Source organism: Excalfactoria chinensis, chromosome 5, assembly GCF_039878825.1.
Source record: "Excalfactoria chinensis isolate bCotChi1 chromosome 5, bCotChi1.hap2, whole genome shotgun sequence".
NCBI lineage: Eukaryota > Metazoa > Chordata > Aves > Galliformes > Phasianidae > Excalfactoria > Excalfactoria chinensis.
Window position 1 is genome coordinate 5,222,775 of NC_092829.1, and position 21,358 is coordinate 5,244,132.

The 21,358-nt window shown below is 42.4% G+C and overlaps 1 protein-coding gene across 2 annotated transcripts in view; it reads left to right on the top strand.

The window, feature by feature from the left end:
• Positions 1-21,358, top strand: part of SLC38A6 (solute carrier family 38 member 6) — a 36,296-nt gene that overhangs the window by 6,866 nt on the left and 8,072 nt on the right. The window contains exons 5-13 of one of the 2 annotated variants that reach the window (XM_072337680.1): positions 107-146; positions 7,152-7,230; positions 11,502-11,584; positions 12,055-12,113; positions 15,606-15,671; positions 15,907-15,960; positions 17,402-17,481; positions 18,138-18,238; positions 21,157-21,281. In XM_072337680.1, coding sequence (XP_072193781.1) covers positions 107-146; positions 7,152-7,230; positions 11,502-11,584; positions 12,055-12,113; positions 15,606-15,671; positions 15,907-15,960; positions 17,402-17,481; positions 18,138-18,238; positions 21,157-21,281 — 687 coding nt within the window. The remainder of the gene's footprint in view (positions 1-106; positions 147-7,151; positions 7,231-11,501; positions 11,585-12,054; positions 12,114-15,605; positions 15,672-15,906; positions 15,961-17,401; positions 17,482-18,137; positions 18,239-21,156; positions 21,282-21,358) is intronic. The other variant, XM_072337681.1, reaches the window with a different exon arrangement.

The following is a 21,358-nucleotide window of genomic DNA, read 5'->3' on the forward strand; positions in this document are numbered from 1 at the left end:
TGCATCTGGTCTGTTTAAGATTATCCGTATGTGTTTTATGACCGTAACAGGCATACGACTCCAGTTATCCCTACCCTTTCTAAAGAAATCAATTTTTTTTTTATAGGTCCTTGTTGCAACTACAATAATTATCCAGAATATAGGAGGTAAGAAACTTCATACGCTCCATTTTTAACTGAGCGGGTTACAATCTCCGCAGTCCACAAAACTCCACAAATGCCGAGGGCAGGAATGGAATGGAAGCGCTCTTAAGGTCGTGATTAAAAAGATGTGAGATGTGTGTGATCACGCGGAGCTGAAGCGCTGTGGGGTGGGTGGGTGCTTCCCGGAGGGCAGATCATCCGCCTGCTCTGCATCCCGTGGTGTGGAGTACGTCCGTCAGTTGGCGCTGCAGACCTGCCATCCCCTCCCTGTTCTTCTGGACCTTTGTATCTTGGAAGCTGTGATTTCTTTTGTGTGCGTGGTTTGTTTTTTTTCCCTTTGGAACTTGCTGATGCCTTTTAGTGATACCGATAACAAGGGAATGCTTAGCTGTGACATTCCTAACGTGCTTTGTTGCGGTTGTCTTTTTTTCTCCCTGTTAGTTCAATACCTTGGATTTCAGTACTTTCAGTATCTTTTGTTTTCCTTAGTCCGTAACAATAAAATAACATAAGCTGTCTTTGCATTAAAATAATCACCTCAGCACTTCAGCTCTATTCAGGTAAGTTTACATATTGGAGTTGCGGAGTAAATCATCCTTCGAAGTAACTCATCCAAAAGCCAACAGTGTTTATCAGAACTACTCTTATTTTCTTTGGCTGTTTCCTTTGGATGTTTTGGGTACTTTCATTTAGATGAGGAAATGGTGTGAAGGTTCCCTCCTTGCCATTCCCTCCTACGCCCTCAAGACACACACGATTACCTGCAGTGCCAGGAGGAAGCAGCATTCCAGTTGTTCTTCTTCCCTTTAGTTGCTGTCTGTCAAGCCCAGTCAATTCAGTGATCTCTGTTGTCACTACGTGGTGGCTACGGCTGAGCCAAGTAACTGCTGCTATGATAACATCAGAATCTTTTGTTACGCTGGAAGCTCCAGTAATAAAAACTGCTTGACTTAAGCAGCTATTAAAGCCCTTTGCATTAACTTCAGACAGGAGCGAATGTTTTAATTGCGAGATTAAAGGTTATTTATTCACACAGGTTGTAGAGGATGTTCTGCAGCAGTGAACAAATGTTTTAATTTCCTTTCCCGTTCGAGTGGACCTCTTAATAAACAGCATTGGTTAAGGGGGGGGTATGCAGTGCAGGTTCTGGGATCGTGCACAGAGCTCTGTGGTCAAAGGAAATAAGGCTCTCGTTTCTTCCTCCTAGCAGTTCATAACTTTCTCTGTGTCATTTTTAATCAAATTCCCTTTGGTAACTCTAGAGGCCCGAGCTGAATGTGAGCAAAGTGCTCATTCTGTCCTTTGCACTGGGCCTCTCTGCCAGCAAGTGGGGCCTGCTTTGCTAAGCACTGCTCTTCTGTTCAGCTGGTTAAAGGGGAGGATTCTACAGGTAGGAACTTCTCTTTTGGATGCATCTGAGCGCCCTCGCTGTGCTGGAAGCGCTCAGATCTCACTTGATGTTTCCAGCGGCTGTATTTTTCATGTCAGAGAATGGCCGCGTTCTGTGGATCCTCAGCTCCTGTTTGCAAAGATTTCAAGGAACTCAAGTTTCAAATACTGAAAGCAAGCAAGCTGGCTTTTCTTTTCTGAGCTAGTTATCTCTTTTTTGCTGGCTCCTATGGTTTTTAAATGGGAGTGTTTGCTCTGAATAGGAGCCGTGCTGCAACGAAGGATAAAACTCCGGCTGTGCCCTTTTACCTTTGTGCAATGAGGTGTTCCCCTCCTTTTGGTTTATGGCTGTTGGAAGGAAGCGCCGTGCCTGGTGGGCAGACCTCCAGGCTCTGTCAACATCTTTAACTCCAGAATAAGGCTAAAAATAAACATTGTTTTCTGCTACCTCCTCCATCATCAGCCGTGGGTACAATTGCATCATGTGGGATCTGATTTCAAAGGTGATTGGGGAGCGCTCGATAATGAATAATGATTTGTGATTAAAATAAGCGGCTGCACCGGCCTTACCGTCACTCCCAGCGTTTTTTAAGGTCGGTTTGATCGCTTCTAAAGATAATTGAAGCTCGGAAGTGATTTACATTCGTTTGTGGCAGAGAAAGCTTTTAGCGAGCATTGAAATCCAGCTAGGCTTTCTTCATTTGTCATCTTTGCTCGCTTAGAAAGAGAGCCTGAATTGCGGATTTGCATTTGACATCCTAATTGCCCACGCTTACAGACGGCAGAGCTGGATTTTTTCTGCTAGCAGATACCCCAAGGCAAAAAGTACGGCTTGGTTCTGTGGAGCCTCAGGAAAGCTGTCGTTGTTTAAATGCAGAGTGATCTTAAAGGACCCTTCCAGCCCAAACCATCCAGCTCAGTAAGTAAAGCAGTCTCCTAAACGCCCATCTCTTGCCGTGCTGAGGGTCGTAGATCCATAGAATATCCCAGCCTGGAAGGGACCCGTCATGATCATCGAGCTTCGCTATCCCGGGGCTGCGGGCAACAGCTGCGGCTGAGGGCTGCTCCGGCAGCGCCACCTGCTGGCCGCCCCGCGCTGCTGCCCCTGGGCCGCCTTTTCCTTCCCCCCCTCCTCTTTTCTTCCCCCCTTTTCCCTGTGTGGGAAATGCAATCTCGTTACTCGACATGTCTAACAGCAGAGCAAAACAAGGAGCTTGTTTTACCACGTGAGTCGAGCACTTTTGCAGTTCTTTCTTTTTTTTCCAGTCAGGGTTCCTCGATTCTGACGTTCAATTTTAAACGTGTTGAACGCAGTTTGTCTAAAATGTAGTAAATGAGGGAGAAGATGGAAACCCTGATTTCTCTAACCGGGGTGCAGTGCTCTAAAAACATTGAAAATAAACAAAACAGGGTAAGTTGTGGAAGAAGAAAGCGCACCTTGTCACGTGCTGAGAACTGCATTGCTGATACCTTAAGAAATTACTGAGCTGCCATTAAGGATGGAGAGTCTCATTCTGTTTTCAAGCAAACTCAAACGTTTGTTTTCACAGCGCAGTTTGCTTTTGACCTGACAGCCTAATTACCTTCATTGTTTCTCGGTGAGGGTTTCCAGTGCAGAGCTGCCTTAATTAAGGGCAGGTTTGTGTGCTCCCGTGTTGGTTTCACAATGGATGACCCGTGCTGCTTCCCCATTGCAGTTAGTGGTTGCTGGGAACGTTTGTGCTGCAGGGAATGCTTTAAAAACAAAACAGCAGGACTCCTCACCTGCAGCTGTGCTTTGGAGCATGAATAGCTGTGTGGAAAACACTGCAGTTCTATTGGCGTAAGCGTACACATACAATTAAACTAATGACATCTTAGTAAAAGAAATCTGCTGCCTGTGCGTCCCCTCTGAAATAAGAGAGCAATAAGATGCGGCTCACTTTGGCTCGAGTGTGCTGTGATTGATAGGGTTTATCCTGTTATTTCTGTCTTTCAGCCTCTGGTCTTTTCAGTATTTTGGAAAAAACAAGGGTCTTATTAACAGAACTCTTCACAGGTTGAAGAGTTGTGAGTGTGTTGATCAATCTCAGTCATTTGTTGGCACTTGGAAAGAGTCTCTGTCTTACCTAGATGAGGACCAGGATTGCTTTGCTTGATATGGAGGACTCTATCACCATCCATTTTCTAAGGAAGGATTGAATCTTATGTTTATGCATAACTCTAATGTATATACATTCTTTTACATCGTTACTGAAGACTTGAGCAGCTGATCATTTTTAATAGGACAGTAAGGAAACATCACAAGTACCTTGCTGATAACGAAGGCACGAGTCACACATGGACTGCCTCTAAAGAGGGGTTAAAAACAAGCTCAGCTTCTCACTAGCAACTGATGTGTTCAGGTAGGGGCCTCTGTGGTGAGTGTGAAGCAGTATTACAGCACAGTGAGGGTACTTGGAACAATGTCTTCATGGTGCATACAGTTATAGGGCTCAGCAGGTTGTAGCGTAGTAATGAAAGTGTAATGCAAGTGTCCTTTTCTATATGATAAACTTCTTTCACCAAGGAGCCAGTGCCAAGTTTCAGAACGTGACGAAGCCGTATATGTGAGCATTTTAAGAATGTAATTTCTTGCTGCTTCCGAGGCAGTGCCAAGTCTATTGAATGACAAAGCAGTAATGCAATTTTGATTCCTGCTGAAAACTGTTTTAGTATCTGAACATTGATTTTTTCCCAAATACAGAACTTCAGACTTGCTTAGTTTCCATCGAACAGCTCTTGGTCCGTATTAAAAGCAATTGTAATGTAGCATCGATGCTGCGATATCAGTAGCTAAAAACAAGGAAGCGACCATATTGAGGTTGTTCCAGTGATGGGTATCAGCACCTGTGTGCTGCCAAAGCCTCAGGTTACAGCACTGAACACCCTTGGTTCTGCAGGAGGCCTGCCTGACCCAGTGCTCAGACAGATGGCTTCGTTCTGCAAAGAGGTGGTATAAGGAAAACAAGCTGCTGGCTTTGAATTTAGGGGATGAAATGAGATGCAGGAGCAGTAACTTCTGCTCTCATACTGCATGTGTGAAAGGGGGGCAAGCTGAAGGGAGTGTTACTGCTGATAGATTTGAATGCTTGAATCCAAAGGACCAATGCAGACCTACCAGGCTTTTGTATGATAAAAGGTGCCTTAAAAGCTATCCTTTAATACATTACTCTTATCTTGCAAGCGACAGGATGCTGATATTTCCAAAGTGGAATAAAGCAGAGCCCAAGGTATGCTTCTTGTGGTGCTCACTTTGTGGCACGGTATAGCCGTGTGACTCTGGGATCTCTTCCTTCTGCTTTACATCCTGCTGCCAAGGGTGGCTGATGTTCAGATTTTCCAGCATTGCTTGGCATTGCTTTTCACTGTGGGCATTGGGAAAGTTAGGTAAAATATCATGTTTGGATCAAAAGATGAGCAACTCTTCCTCAACCACTACGTGTTCTTTGTTTCTACCGGAGATAACTTCAGCTTTGAGAAACAGAATGAGATTCATGTCATATATCTGAGCAGTAGGATCTAAATACAATTGTTATTTGTTTTCTCCATCTTATAGAACAAACAGGAGGAGATTAATTGGCAAAAAAAAGAGAAGTCCTCCCCCATGAGGTTGTTTCTGATGTGCACAGGGAAAGGAAGAGAGATGGAGACAAATGTTCAGCATGTGCAGGATTGGCGGTGCAGGATTGGTTCCCAAGTGCAGAGTGGAATCCAGTGAAATTGGACTCCTTTTAGAAAAACAAAGAGTGAAGTGCACAACAAAGGATAAGTGATCAAATGATTAGCCAGAGGCTAATAGGAATGTGAGGGAAGAGTGACAGATTGCATGGTAGGAGGAAATCTGATCTGGAAATTGAAGCTTTCTGCAGCTGAGCTGCAAAAGAACCAATTTTTAAACCTTTCTGAAGTGCACGAATATATCAAAACTCCACATTGCTGGTGTACAAAGCGTTGTGCAACACGAGGAAGGAGGCGAATGGGTGAATAAAAGTAATGATGCTTTAGAGGAAGTTTTCTTTTTTCACCCCTTGTTTTTCTTTGCTTAGGGTGGAACACACACACCCACCCACCCCCAGCTTAGTGTGGGCGGGGGTGTTAATTTTCTTACAGATTCTGGTGGTTTAGAAATGCTGTCAAGACCTGCTGTAAAGACCGCTGTGATCCGGCCTGTGTTCTCCAGGGTGCAGATAAGAGTAAAATGGGGCAGGAGATAACGCACCTTGTCAGGCGTAAACAACAGCTACACGTCAACGAGGAAATACTCCCAAATCCTAGAAAAATCAGAGCTTTTAATTACAAAGAAGTGAATATTTCCTTATTTAGTGACCCACCGACTGTTTTTAATTTAACCTTGCGGTAGGTAGATGTCACTTCGCATTAATGCAATTCGCTTTCTTTATGGAGACCACATTCCCTTTCTTCAAATTTAACATTGGCTGCAGCAGTGTCGGAGCCCACACATTTTCCAGGGTTCAAAACATCCGTTCTTATAATTCAACATACGGAAGTTTGCTGTCATACATATTTAAAACAAATATTATCACCGTAGAGCATTAGGAGAGGAAGCACCGTGTTCTAAACGCCGGGCAGTAAGATTTGAACGCAACAGATGGATTCTCATCAAGCTTTGTATACGACTGAAGGCGTTTGCAGGCGCAGTGGTGACATCACTTGGACAGATGGCAGTCAGCTCCCAACGGGCTGTGCTATTTACTGGAGCTCTTTGTAACGCCTGCTGTTGGGAGCAATTCTCTCCTGGTTTCTGGGCTGTACGAATGTTTGCTGTTTGTGTGAAAGCAAAAAGTGACAGCAGCTATATGTGAAGGTATCAGGGTAATACAAGTTGTGATAAACGTAAGAACTCTTCTTTATTTATGCCTTTCTTTTTTTCTGATTATTTATGCCTTTGATCCTTTCATTGAGTAAAGCAGACAAATGGCACCAGTGCTTGGGTTTATTTGTATGCATCATTACTTGCTGATGAATACAAATATAAATGCTCTATTTCACATCATCACTCCCACAGGAGTAACTAACGCTTTCTCTTCAGATTTGTAGTTCTTGTAAATACAGACATGCCGTGTATAAAGAGCCTTTCAAGTCCCATTCTTGTGGTTAGATTTGCAGTGCATTTATTTAGTGCAACAGCAATTGAATGGCAACAAATACGGAGTGTTTTAAAAAGATCTGTTGTACTGATAGAAGCAAATCTCATTGAGTTACTCTCATCCTCATCAACAACATCTACTACAGAGCCAGGAAGAAGAGCTGCAGCCCCAGTCTATGCAGATCCGTGTTGCCAGGTAAAGGGTCAGCCTGCTGCTCAGTATTGTTTTGTTAGCTGTTTGGATGATGTTTTCCTTGCTTCAAGACTTATGTCATTACAGGCTCTCTGGAAGCATTAGCTAGCATCAGCATGGTACTCGGGGATTTGCAGCTATTTTTAAAGGAAGCATATGAGAAAATAAATGTTGACTCTGGTGCCACGGTGTCTAATATATAGCTGAGATGTCCCAGTCATAACCACGCCGGTTAAGCCACGCTGGTTGTTACAGTACTGCTGTTCCCCTGCTAAATCTGCTCTGCTTCTGTTTGCAGCTATGTCATCTTATCTGTTAATTGTGAAGTCTGAGCTTCCTGGTGCTGTTGCAGGTTTCTTAAGCGGAGATGAGAGCGGGTAAGTTGAAATGCCACAAGCATTGTGACTTTATCTAGGAGAAGCAAGCAGCTCAGGACTGCTGGAGGAGATGGGTACTGACACTTCCCTCTGATCTCACATGCTAACAAAAATGACTTATTTACAGGCATTCTTAGAATATGAAATGTATTTGGCATCTGTAAACCTTCTGCAGCGCACACAGAGCCTGATTCTTTCCCATCAGACGACCTTAAAGTCGGTGGCAAAGCTCCATTCAAAGAAATCTGTAAAAATTGGAAAGGGGAAGCAGGAAGGGACGGGAGGGAGGGGAGGAGAAACATTTAAACTGCTGTCATGTTATCACTTAAAATATTTCAAGACCACAGTACGAAATCTGGCAGACATTTAAACTGAAATATTTTGTTGTCTTGCTCCAGTAATTGGACTTGTCTTGGGAAAAAGGCCAGGTTTCCAGGCTTGGTTTATAATTCCATAACTTGGCTGCCAGTAAAGAAATTATTCTTCACAACTGAGCTATAAAGCTGTATGTAACGTGTGTCCCTCAGATTCCTATTAGAGCTGTCACAAGGAATCTGTGCCTGCCGTAGGGCAAACGCTGCAGCTTCGGTGCTGAAATCTCTTGTTCAGGTTGTTGCAGTTCTGCTGTCATTCCTGATGGTGCAACTCACGCTGTCACTGCAGTAACAAGCTGATTTGTTTTAGATGTTCTGAGCTCAAACTGGATTGAAAAGCATAGTCTTCTAAAGGCCGTGTGATGCTTCTGCTGTGCTTTTGAAGTTGAAATTGGTTTGGCACTTTAGTTCTAGTCATATTTTTTCTTGATATTTTCTTCAGTTTTATAACACGTGCTTTGAGAAATGGCGTGGTGCTAACCTCACTTTCTGTCTTCCTGCCCTCCTCTTGCCCTCACCATAATGTATATTTAGTAAGGGCCTTTAATAAATGATTATGTTTTATGTGCATGTCATTTTTGCTCTGTTAATGCAGCTTTTCCAGCTGTGATAGTCATCAGCTTTTCATTTGGGCTTTATTACCCTCTCCTTCAAACCGTGCTTTCAGCTCTCCCGTTCCATACAGAGTGCTGTTGAATCTGCTGCTGTATCTGCTCCAATCTGTTCGTTATCATCATTTGCATGTAACATCACTTATGTTGGCTTTGGTTTTTAATTTGATGCCAGCTCTGTTTATGCAATCAGACCCCTCCCAATAAAGACACGGTTTTAAGCAGCTTATGAGCACTTCTAATAGGAAGGATCTGAAAGTGCCCTATGCATGCATATGTACGTACATATGAAGGATTGTTCTGTGTAAAGAAGGCAGTATAAACAACACATGTATTAAGCTACTGACTTGATAGTGCTCCCACCACTCTTTATCAAAGGTCCTTATACAGATCTTCAGCAAACAGACAGGTTACAGTGGCTGAGCCAGTTACTACAAATGGTCTGAACCACAGTAATTCTCACTGCACTGCCAGCACGAGTGCCACCCATGCTTTTTCCTTAGCTGGAATTGCACTTTGGGAATGAAGTTCAATTTTGCCTTTGGAATGAGCTGAAATTGTCTGTTGCAATGCCATGTGTTCATTTTCAGCTAGAGCCTTGCCTGGTTGCTGGGAACTCTTCTGCTGAGCGGTGTTTGCTTGACACACTTTGACTCCTCTATTCTTTGCCCTAGCAGATACTTGAGATGCAGCAGTCAGTTGGTGTCCCAGCTTTGTGGACACAGCTGGCCTGAGCATGCCCACTACTGTATTTCACATAGACTGCCATGATGGATCATGATCTTTTGCTGCAATGCATTTCTTATTGTAACCCTGGAGTAGCTTTTGGGTAACAGAATGTAAATTGTAGGGAATTTTTCAAGACAAATAGGCAATCAGTTATCACGACCAAGTAGCAACTTACATATGCAAAGGGCATAAATATTGCCTCATTTGATTAAAATCTCTTAGCTGGGCCTCTTGTTTCCAGATGTGGCTGGACAACTGCTCTGTTTTTGTTCAGCTCCTGTGGCATCTGATACGCTGCCATTTGGGTGCAGAATTTATCTTCAGCTGGAGTTAGAAGCTGTCAGATGTGTCAGTTAAACTGTCTGTGAGAAGTGCTTTCTAAGCATACACCAACCCAAGGCATGCTCACAGGAAAGCCATTTTGCAAATTGGATTATTTTTGTAGCTGAAGGTGAGCAGGTGTGCGTGCATTGGAAAGGATCGGAGCCAGTGTTTAATATAGCGACGTGTCCTTGTTCAAAAACAAAAACACGCAATGTAAACACTTGTTAATTGCAAGCTGAGATGTTTCTGTCTGTCTGCATAGGAAGAATTCCACGTAGTTTTGATGACATGAACATAGCTTCCAACGAGGACTGTGTTAAAAAGTTGTAATTCGTGAGCCCTCTGTTAACATTTAATGACCCTGTCAGGAGGATATGATTGATGCAATTAAGTTGTCTTGCTTGTGTGTTACATAATTGATATGGACTGAGAGTCAGATCCTAATGTGGAACATATGAATCCCTTGTCCTGTTGCATTCAGGAATGAAATTAAAGCAATTTATAAATGTCTGCTTTCAGTTAAAAGTGGGGGAGGGATGGAGGAGGAACATCTGCATGCCAAAGCATTTTCAGTAGAGGCAAGGATTTATATTCCGCAGTTCATACTTGGAATGTTTTTATCATATGGGATTATATCTGTGGATTAACTGATTTTTAAAGGCAATACAGAAACATTTATTCTGCCTGTGGAAAATAAGTGTATTTCTGCAGCAGGATTCTGGGAGAGTTGGCTGCATTTTTTGACAACCAGTAGGTGCTCCTCTGCTTTCTGTCGGTCTCTTTGTTGTTTAAAAAGATTTTAATCAAGGATATTCTAAAAGCAAACACTTACAAAATTGTGTTTTCCTCCTTCACATCACCTCACTGCAGCTCTGCTCTTTTCATTCCCTTCCCCCTCCAGCGTTCTTTTCATTTACCATACAGTAACCAGAGTACTTTCTTCCTTGGGCCTGCTAAGCTGCAGTGGTGTGTATGGCTTTGTTACTTAAGGTTGACTTTGGTTTGGAAATGGGCAGGATTTCCTCAGCATTGACATTTCTCCATTCGTTTACATCACATGTAATTTTTTTGTGTTAAGTGATGCAGCCACTTGGCTCCATATCTGCCTCTGGTAATTCTTCTTCAACGCAGGTGTTTGCTGCTTTCCGTATGATAACTTGAGGTGTTACCTGTTTATTAGGTGCTAACCATATCCTGGACTAAATAAACGTGGAGGTCAAAGGCCAGGGTGTTTATAGGTAGTAAAGTCAGGGGCTGATGTGCAAGATGTTTATCAGTACAGGATATGGCCAGTGCCAAGTTCGGGGAACCACCCTCGAGATGTTTCTGTTTCTTAACAGCTTACACGTCTGTGCTTCCCTCTGCTTAGGAGATGAGGTGTTGGTACTGAATCAAGCATCAAGACTTTGTATGCCTCCGTGGTGCTTGTTACTTCTATGTTTTTGTATAGCAGTTGCTTTGTGCTTTGATGGTGTTGCAGTGAATGGGGGATCATTCTGTGCTATGTTAAAGACAAGAAAGTCTCTCTTGTTGCAGTTCTTTGTTATATTAACTTTGGATGTGGCTCTGGGCAGCCTGGTCTGCTGGTTCATGACCCTGCACATAGCAGGGGGTTGGAAGTGGGTGATCATCCTTTGCAACCCAAGCTATCCTATGATTCTGTGATATGATATGACATGTAGCAGTGATGAACAGGAGATTGTGCAGTAAGTGGGAATGAGAGTTGCTGCTGCTTCCAGTTGTGGAAACACACGACTCAGTTTAACGCAATCTAAGATACATGGAATGCTGTGGGGATTGGACTTGGTGATCCCCAGAAGGTCCCTTCCAACCTCTGTGGATCTGTGATAGAAGCACTTCTGTTGGAGACTGGTGTGGTATGGAATGCCCTTGCACTCTCATCACTGGTTTGAGTATTGAGTACTGGGTTCATGTATTGAGCTGCTGAGAAGAAGCTGTATGCACCACAGAGCCTTGATCCATGCAGATGGAGCATCGCCAGCAGTGGTGGTTAATTATGGGATGGTGCTCTGCTTCTCACTGTCTGGGAGCTCTATTTTATATCAGTACAGACACTGGGAATACAAACCCATGTAAATAGCATGTGCAGCTGAAATTATTTACTGCTTCTGTCCTTAGTGGTTATTTTGTCCAAGATGGCAGTTTTAAAGCAGAACATATTTTTTTTAGGCCTCATGAATTGTGGATCAGTCACAAGTAGCTTTTCCAACAGGTCCTGGTACCTCGATGGGAGACTGCTGCTACTCATTACTTCGGTCTGCATTGTATTTCCCCTCGCTCTTCTTCCTAAAATCGGTGAGTAATTAAAGGAGAGAAGCAAATATTATTCTACTTTAGTAGCAATTACAATTGAAGACTTTAAAACCTTAATGGGTTATTTATTTATTTAAACTGGCAGGGGGCTGGCCATTGTGGGGGCTGCTCAAGTTGTTGTACCGTGTTCTGCCTTCCAGCCCTGCCTAGTTAACCTATTACTTGGGTTGCAGTAGTATTTTGTCTGCAATACTAAAATAAAATCTTTACAGCAGAACATTAAAGAGCTGCATTTACTTACAGCATGCCATTAGCGGTAAGCCAGTTCTAATTCTGCCCTACAAAACTGCATAAATGATCTGTGACAGGCAGTTGGAATGTTGTTATTCTGAGTCCTAAGCCCCAGATACCAAGCACTGTAATAGAAAACATGCCTAAAATGTAAAGCTTTAGCTGTACATTAGGATCACTTTCCTTATAAATTCTCTTTTATTTTTACTGTTATTTTACAGGCTTTCTTGGCTACACAAGTAGTTTATCATTTTTCTTTATGGTGTACTTTACGCTCGTGGTAAGTTAAAAATCAGAGTACAGCTTATCTATATATATATTTTTTCCCTTATTACTTAAATGTTTTCACAAGGCTATTTTGAAATGAATTGTCTTCTTCTCCTCTCTTCCATTTTACTTAGAATTTAGTGTTCTTGGAGTTCAGGATGTGCTCGCTTGGGCAGGCTCTGTTTGTTTTGCTGAGGCATGGAAATGCGTAGGAACTTTCAGGCATGTGAAAAGATTTAAAATGATTATATTTTGGACTGGCAAATGCAACAGCACTTTTGTTTTGCTGACAGTGCACTGAAGGGAGCTGGCACACACACTTTTGTTTCCCTGCTAGTTACAGAATGGAATTCTGTTTGCTTAGCTTCTAACTATTACTTACTGCAACTAGTGAGGAAGAAAATTTAATATACTCCAAATAAATTAGATTTACATGCACGATGGAGTGAGTGGGTTCAGAAAAAAGGCAAGGAAAACTAGAACTTCATTAAGACAGTTTACAAGATTCATTAATGCGTCAATGACCTTATTCTTCTTTCCTGCTGAAAGGAAAGGTTCTTTTCTCTGAGCCATATGGGGCTTTTGACCCTGATGCTCACCCTCTCCAGACCCCTCCGAGGTAGATGTTTCCAAATATCTAAATTGAGAACTGCTCGGCAGATCTGGGAGGAAAAACATACCTTTAAGTTGTACCATTTTTCCTCCTCATGGTGAAAACTGTGGTAAAGCACACGTGTAGTAAATGGCACAACTTGTACTCTGTCATCCAGGTAGAGCAATGGGAATCTTTTTGGGGAGCCTGAAAGAATATGCCCCCTCTCTCTCATCATTCTGGCTTGCATTGACTTGCTTTTAATACCTGCTTTACAAAGGGATAAACAGAGTTGAAGGCAAGTTGAACAAACATGCCATCCGGGAGACCAAGGTAATCCATTAGGAACTAAACCATGTGATAAAACCAAACTTCAAAGCTGTCAAAACATCACCCTGGGGTATCCCTGGAGAGCTGCAGTGTTTGGAGGACCTTGGGAAGTATTCTTCCGAAGCTTAGCATTGAGGAGCAGCCGCAGCCTTTCAGAGCTAATGGAAATGCATTTGTAATATTTATGAATTACCTTAACTTTTGACCTCTTCCCTAAAATTTATCTTAAAAGGAGGGAAAAAAGAAAGCAGAAGTAGGTCTCAGGGTGAAGCTACTTGCAGCAGCTTCACAACAATTTCAGTTCCTGCATTTTGGTGTGAATCTGTGCACGTATCTGAAGAAAGCTTTTCTAATTGGGGAGTGCGCTGAAAGTAATTTGGGGCTGGGAAGAGCAAGACTTTGCATGCAGATGTGACTATGGTGATTTAAGCTGGGGCTTAGGTGTGTTTCTTTGTAACAGAAAGGTGTGTGGGAAGTTCTAGGTAAAGAGCACGCAGTCCAGTTTCGTATGAAATGATAAGAATCGCACGCTTACTCCTTGTCGGTAAGGGACAAAAAAGGAGTCATGGCAAATCAAATGGAGGTCTGGATATTTAAGGAGAACTCATACTCTTTGCACAGTGTTTTCTCTGACTTCATCAGGCGCTGAAGCTCAAAGGCATTAACTGTGGTTTAGTTTCCACATCTAATCGCTTTGAAGTGGATGACACGTGCTGTTGAAATGGTGTTTTCATTTGCACAGCGTTAATTTCTGTATGGCAGATATGTTTTAATTTATTCCAGAAGAAAGCTGTATTCGTCATATGCAAGCTGTACCATTATATTTTACATACAAAGCAATTCTGTGCATTTTCAAGTGCATACCACCTGTGAAGCCTCTTGCCATCAGGGCACAGTTTTAATCCAACATGTGGAAAAGATAGTTGTGATAGGCAATGTGTCCTGGTCAGTAGGTCTGCAGACTGTGCTCTGCTATGGGGCCTTGGCAGGTCACGCAACTCCTGCCTGTGCTTCAATGTCTTTTCCTGTAGAGTTAATGCACATATAGTCCTCACTTGGAAAGAATGAAAACACTAAGATGAACTGACGAGGGAGAAAGAATGTGCATGTATTCAGCTGTTAATTGAAAGCCAGATTCTGTGAGGTCCTGAGCACTTTCTCTTGTTTCTCGTTGTTGAATACTTTTCCGATGTGAATCCTAAACGAAGAGAAATGAAATGTGATCGTTGCCCTTTTTTTATTGCAACTTCTTGCTGTATTGAATATTGGTGATGAGTAAAACCAGATTTTTTGGTGGGAACGGCCCTATTGGTAGCTTGTTCAACAAAGGTGTTAATGATTCCTGGTGGTATTTTTCTAAGCCCCTTGTTTACGTTCCCAGAACAAAATGTGATGCAGATTGGGAACCTGCCACATGTAATGAATGATGTTATACACGGAGCCCGTCTTTCCTGAGAGCTGTTAGGACTGCTGGAATAAAGGGATTCCTGTTTTCCATCCACACAGTATGAAAAAGCAACATCTATTAGAACACTCTGAGAACTCAGAATCATAGAATGGCCTGGGCTTGAAAGGGACCATAATGATCATTTAGATTCAACCCCCGCCATGCCCACTGGCCATGTCCACCAGTGCCACATCTCCATAGTCCTTGAACACCTCCACAGAGGCACTGCCACAGCTGAAGCAGTATGGTGGGTACCTGTTGTGTCCTTGCCCCACACAGGCAGATTCGTTTTCTTCTCCTGGTCTTTGGGACACAAAGGAGTGTGAAATCCTCATTCTCTGGCAAACACCACATCCAAGAAGTAGATTCCTTGAGCCAGAAGAAACGCTCTCTCCCGTGTTATTCTTCTCATGAATCTGAGTCTTTAATTAAGTTTTTAATTATTTGCTCTAGGCTTCAAAAGAATTATAACCTCTAGAGCCAGGCCTCTACAATAAGAAATTAATTAGGGTGAGAAGAGCAGTGCAACTATCATTGTAAATGAGACTCCTGAAAGAGGAGGTAACATTTCTTACTTTAATTTCCCTTTGATTTTCAGCCCTGTTACTTGGCAGTCCCTAAAGCAGCAGGGTGTAGCTAAAGCCCCAATGACATTCCGGGACAATAATTGCATTTATTGTTTTTCCTTTGCTTTCTAGTCCACACCATATGTTTCTGCCTTTTAAGATTAGCCCCAGGCTCTGCTCTATATCTGTTTAGGGCTTGTCTGCTTAGGGAAAGAGCCTGGAACAGCGAACACAGCAGCTATTCTGTATGGGAGGCAGTTAGCATGGAGCACAGAGAGAGTGAACGTGGAGCACCGGTTGTATTTCAGTTAATGTCGTAGCTCGTTTCAGTACAGCACCTCCAGACAGGCAAGCCATAAGGCTGCCAGCTGTGCTTAGCCAGCAGCTGCGTGGAGTGGCACTGACAAGCTTTGCTGTCAAGCTCCCCTTTCTGTAGCCTATCTGCCTACCAGTCAAGTTAGTTAATTTACCGTGTGTTTTGCTTCCTGCTCTGTGTACCGTCTGATAGCTCAGCTGTGTATATCTAAATGTAACTTGACTTGGGGGATATAATCCATGCTGTCTTTGCAGATTATGATAAAGAAGTGGTCCATCCCTTGTCCTCTACCTCTAAGCAGTGCAATAGAGACTTTGCAGGTAAAGTGCGTGCTGTTTGGAAGTTCTCCTAGAATTTTATTAATAACTGAAATGCTTTTTTCTTTTTAACGTTAACACTTTCAGAATTACTTGTTATTTGAATTCCTTCTTTACTTGGCTATCACAGTTTTACTATCAAGAAACCAAAACCTTTCATGTCTGTGCTTTGGGCTCATTCTTTCCTTATGTCTTTTTTTTTCTTCTTTTTTTTTTTTTTGCCATGTATGTCCTACAGGTTTCAAATTCTACTGCGGATTGTAAAGCAAAGCTCTTTCATCTTTCAAAAGAGGTAATCTCTATTAACAATAAGCTAACTAAAGGCGGGAGGTGTTAAAAAATTGGGGTTTCAACTCTATCCAGGGTAAGCTAAACATCTGTAAAGCCAGTTACAGGCTGTGGAAATATTTCCTATACCTACTGCCAAGTGTTTTCCAGTCTCGCTCCTTTATATGAAGGCTAGGTGTCCCAGTTAGCATTTTATGAACACGTTTTGCAAATGTGACCAGAGTGTGAAGGATAACAGATGCAGTGGTGCTCAGCCTCAGGATGCAGTTGGATGTGGGCACTATCTGTGCCCTCAGGTGGAATGCAGCACTGCTTGGCTGTATGCATGCATTTAGATCCTTGCAGAACAGGTTTAAATTCATTATAAATATATATAAATTTCATTTTTTCTTACCTGAAGCTAATTCTTCAGGCCTAATGCAACCTCATGGGTTTCACTGGATGCCAGCTGCGGTATTTGTTAATTAACGTGGCTTTTAAATCACATCATCACCCAACAAAGCTTGCAGGGGAGGAGCTGTCGTGTAGAGCTCTGGTTTCTTTGGGGTAAAGAGAATGAGAAAGAAAGGGGAGTAAGTTTGAGATAGGTCTGTAGGTTGGTAACATTTGTCTGAAAGCAGAAAATCCAACATTCCACCCTAAAAAAAACAAACCCACCCAAACAAACATCAGACAAATTTTAAATGCAGGTCAAAGAAGGAGATTTTGCTTTGGCCAGAAACGAGCACCACGAGGTGCCCAGCTTTTTGTCTGGCCTTTGTGCTGTGTAGGTTTTTGGAACTCATCTTTGTCGCATTTTCCCTTTTTCAGTTTTATCAATTGAAAGTGGCGTTTCTTTACCAGCATGGGCCTTGTTGTAGTTTAGCTTATTCTGCTTGGCAGCCGAAGCAGGCTATATTAGATGATTCATCTCTTCTAATATGAGTTTCTGAAATAATATACCACTAATTGTGTTGGATGCAATCCTAGTTACGTAATTGTCTTAAAGCTTTAGATGATGGAAGCATGTTATGTTTTCTGGAAGCTGTGTCTAAGTATTTAAGAAGTAATGAGAAAATAGGGAAGACAGGGTAGGGGAGTCAATAATTTGACAGGTAGCTAAGGAAACTTAGGGAATTTCATGGAGGATACACCAGACTTGGAGAAATTCCTACTCTTTTTGCTTAATGACTTGGCTTCTCAGTTGTTAGCTTATTGACGTGCTGTCCAGTGATCCTGAATCATGAAATAGTAAGCTAAGAACAATGCCAGAAGAGATGCTTGTTCAAGAGATCCAGTTCTACGTAACGATTCAGAGGCAGCATTCCGTGTTACAGAGATTCATCTTGAAGCATTAAATTGAACGATTTCCACTGTCGTTCAAGGCTTGCACTGAATTCATCCAGATAATTTCCCAACCATCTGTAATAACAAGCAACTTATAAGGTGTTTATCTTCTATTTTAGAGTGCTTATGCAATACCAACCATGGCCTTCTCTTTTCTCTGCCATACCTCAGTCTTACCGATTTACTGTGAGCTCCAAAGGTAATGTATGAGAACACATGCAATATTCAGATAGAATGGGAGCCTTCTGTTCTATTTTCCTAAATTAATCTCCACTATTATATCTTCAAGTTAATGCCATCCAACACTGTAGGCTCAGCCTTCTTCATGTCTTTTGGAAATGCACAGCTCTAGTTTGCACTGGCTTATCTTCTTTAACAGGAGAGAAAAAGAGCAAATGTGGTTCTACCACCAATGTCAGTACATTGTCTTGGCCATCTGGGGAAAAATAGTCATTTACTAAGGTGCTATTTTTTTTTTCCCTGTAACTGAATCTGTATTTTACCAGATTCGGTGTTTTTTTGGCCCAGATCCTGCATAAATTGCTATTTTTATTTTATTCAAAATCAAATAAATGCACAAATAAACCCCACTGGTGGGCATGGCAGAGTTCCTTTCCAGCTGGGAGCAGTGCAGGATGTCTGTGACAAGTGAATCTTCACTATGAGATAAAAGATACTTTAAAAAGTGCCATGTTTCTGAGAGCACAGTCATCAGCAAATACTCTATGGCCCTAAATTTATGAGGTTGCTTTCTTATAAAAGGCAGGCTGCTGTGTTTTCCAATAATGTATCTTATGTTGTGTTGAATGGTCCACAATATAGATGAAACAATGCTTCTTTTTCTTTACGTTTTAGTCCATCCAAAAGCAGAATGCAGAACGTAACTGTCACAGGAATTGGCCTGAGTTTCATAATCTACTTTATGTCTGCTTTGTTTGGGTATCTGACATTTTATGGTGAGTATATTTTTCAAGTATTCTCTAGAATGCAGCCTAATAGTAAATGATACATCTGTTGTCTTGAGTACTTCAGGCTTGTTTTTGCATTAATACACTTGGATCCTCATAAATCTTAGTCCCATGAAGAAGTGTTACAGTCCCATTGACTTCTCAACATGTGATGTAGGTGAACGCTGCAGGGTTTATGCTCAAAATGCTGTGCAACACAGGATATGAACGTGACCCTTGACAAGCTAGCCCTAATGCTGGGGAGGCATGAACGTTTGCAGGCATGCTTGCCTTGTCTGATACAGCTTGGGAGCAAAGCATGTATTGCTTCCTTCTTTTGTTTTTGGGTTTGTACCAATTGATCAGCACTAGCACTAGCAATTTCACTAGAAATCTGCTGGAAGTTTTGTACAGGTGGGGGAAATGACTGTTTATGAGGATGGGTGGCGATAGGAGAAGGGGGAATGGTTTTATACTAAGACAAGGGAGATTTAGGTTGGATATTGGGAGGAAGTTTTTCACACAGAGGGAGTTGACGCAGTGGAACAGGTTGCCCAAGGAGGCTGTGGATGCCCCATCCCTGCAGGCATTCAAGGCCAGGCTGGATGTGGTTCTGGGCAGCTGGCTGGTGACCCTGCACACAGCATTGGGTTGGAGCTGAACGATCAGTGCGGTCCTTTTCAACCCAGGCCATTCTATGATTCTGTGTTCAAGAAACTTAGAAAGTCTGAAACAGCGGAGGGCAGTGACAGATGCCTATGAAAGACATTAAAAATGTAGATCTCTAAGCTTTCAGTTGTGCTTCCTAGCACATGTTTCAGTAAGTTGCCTTGTGTGCATTTCCTGAGTCAGAGATGTTGTCTGTTTGATGCACGTACTGAACCAAGAAAAGCACCATTCTTACAGATACTGTCAACATGCTATTACACTACCTGGTGTAGGGAACCTGCTTTGGCAGGGGGGTTGGACACGATGATCTTTGAAGGTCCCTTCCAACCCCTTTGATTCTGTGAAGAACATACCTGTTTATGGATATGAAACTGCCATGACCAGTTCCATGGATATCTTTCAGTTCCATTTGCTCGAGAGCTGACATGGCAATGTACTTCAGTACCAGTGTTACAGCTGCGTTTGGACTCCTCAGTACATTTAGGTGCAGTTTTTCAGCTGAGTTCAACCAGAAGTGGCTGGTGGTATTGCATTTTGCCAACACTCAGATTTCACAGCTCTTATCTACGTAGTGGCTTTTGTTTTCTTGAAAGCTCCATCATAATCTTGGCAGAAGTAGGTGAATGGCTCTTCTAAGGGCCAATAAGACATCAATACTACAGTGTTGTGACTACAGAATACAGTAAGAATTTGGCTTTTACCAGCCAAAAGTTGCAAATCTGGGGGGGGGGGGGGGGGGAATTCTGCACCTTGTTTCCCAGGCTTTACCGGATGTTTGACCATTACTTCCAAAAACGTCCCCTTGACACAGAATCCTTTGAAAAATGAAGTGGGCGGTCTTGAAGCCCCTGGTAGCATATAGGCCATTATTACTGCTTGCTAACTGTTTCCATGTGACTTCGTAGGGAACTAAAACTTGAAGGGTCACTCAGAGAGATTCAGCAGTCGTTGCGGGATAACCATCTGTCTCCAGGTCACATCTCAGCAGAAGTAAAACAAAATAAGATGCAGAAACGGCCCCAGCTGCTGTTACCTTCACTGCCTTCATTTCTTGGAGGCCCTTTGACTGCAGCCTTTTAGTCTGTTTCACTGTGAATATTTCTGGTTTTCTGCAAGCATCATTTCTTTTAGTAATTCTTAGACTCAAAAGCCTGAAACACCAGAACCAACAGCGAATGTCTGCAAGACATTATGTTTTTTTTTTTTCCCTTGCAGGCTTCTGCTCCTTTTTTAACTTTTTGGTTGTCTTGTTTAATTAACTTACTTCCTTAAATAGGGGGGAATCTGTTTTCTGTTCCCAAAATACCAGTCCAGGAAAACGTAAAACGTTTTATTTGAAATTGAAAACAAAGGAGTTCCTTCTCTGAAATGAGTCACATTTCATCGTTCCGTGGCTCAGAAGTTTCGTACTGTTTGCTGTGAATCTGAAACTCAACGCAGCGCCTGGACTTGGGTGGAAATTTGGTCTGTTCTGAAGTCCAGCAAAGCACACGGAGTGGGAGGAGCGGACAGACCGCTTCCTGCGCTCTGACTTGCTGTCAGCGGAGCAGTAGTGCTGCTTACAGCATTGATGAAGGGTTGTGATGGAAAGCTTCAGCAGCCCAGTTGTGTTTTCTTTGTTCAGTAGTGAAGCCCCTGCTTAAGTTTCAGAGTCTTTGTCAAGGCTCAGTCAATCCGGTCATCCTGACTTTAATTAAACTTACATTTTAATTTGTGAATGCTGCTTTTTGTCGTCTGTTTCAAATACTCCTATAGGAAATGGTTAAGGCCTGTGGATACTGATACCTGTATTTTTTCTTCAGTTCTTTGAGGTATTTTCAGCTTTACCTCTGCTGTTTGCTCATCCCTTTGGGTCACTAAAGCTATTAAGTCTAGCTAATGTGGTAAAATTCAGTTAAGGTTAGAAGTTACCTTACAGGTGAGTGGACTGAAAGTTTCAGAACCTGTATCTGTAAGCTTGGAATAGCTTTCTTTTTAAGCCTTCCTTTTCCATATTTCCTTCATCTTCTCTTAGGTGGCTGTTCGTTCAGCACAAGCTCTACAGGATCTTGTCTCTTGCACGATTTTTTCCCCGTTTTTGCTAGGTTACAAATCAGTTTGAGCTGGTTTATCAATAGTGCTTATATAGAGTCCCCTCTACTGTGCATCAGTCACAAGCAGATTGGTCCGTTTGAATGTAAGCTTCATACGCGTTGCTGATTACTTCACGTTAGTTCTCAAATGATTAAGAAAACAATTCATTTTTTTCTGCTTTTCAGACCAAGTGGACTCTGAATTGCTGCGAGGTTACAGCAGGTACCTGCCACATGATACTGTCATCATGACTGTTAAACTGGCCATACTGCTCTCCGTGCTTCTGACGGTCCCTCTAATCCACTTCCCAGTAAGTACTCCTCTCCGGCATAAGCAATGCTAACACTAATGCTTTGCAGGCTGTAATATCTGAGACACATCTAGTCT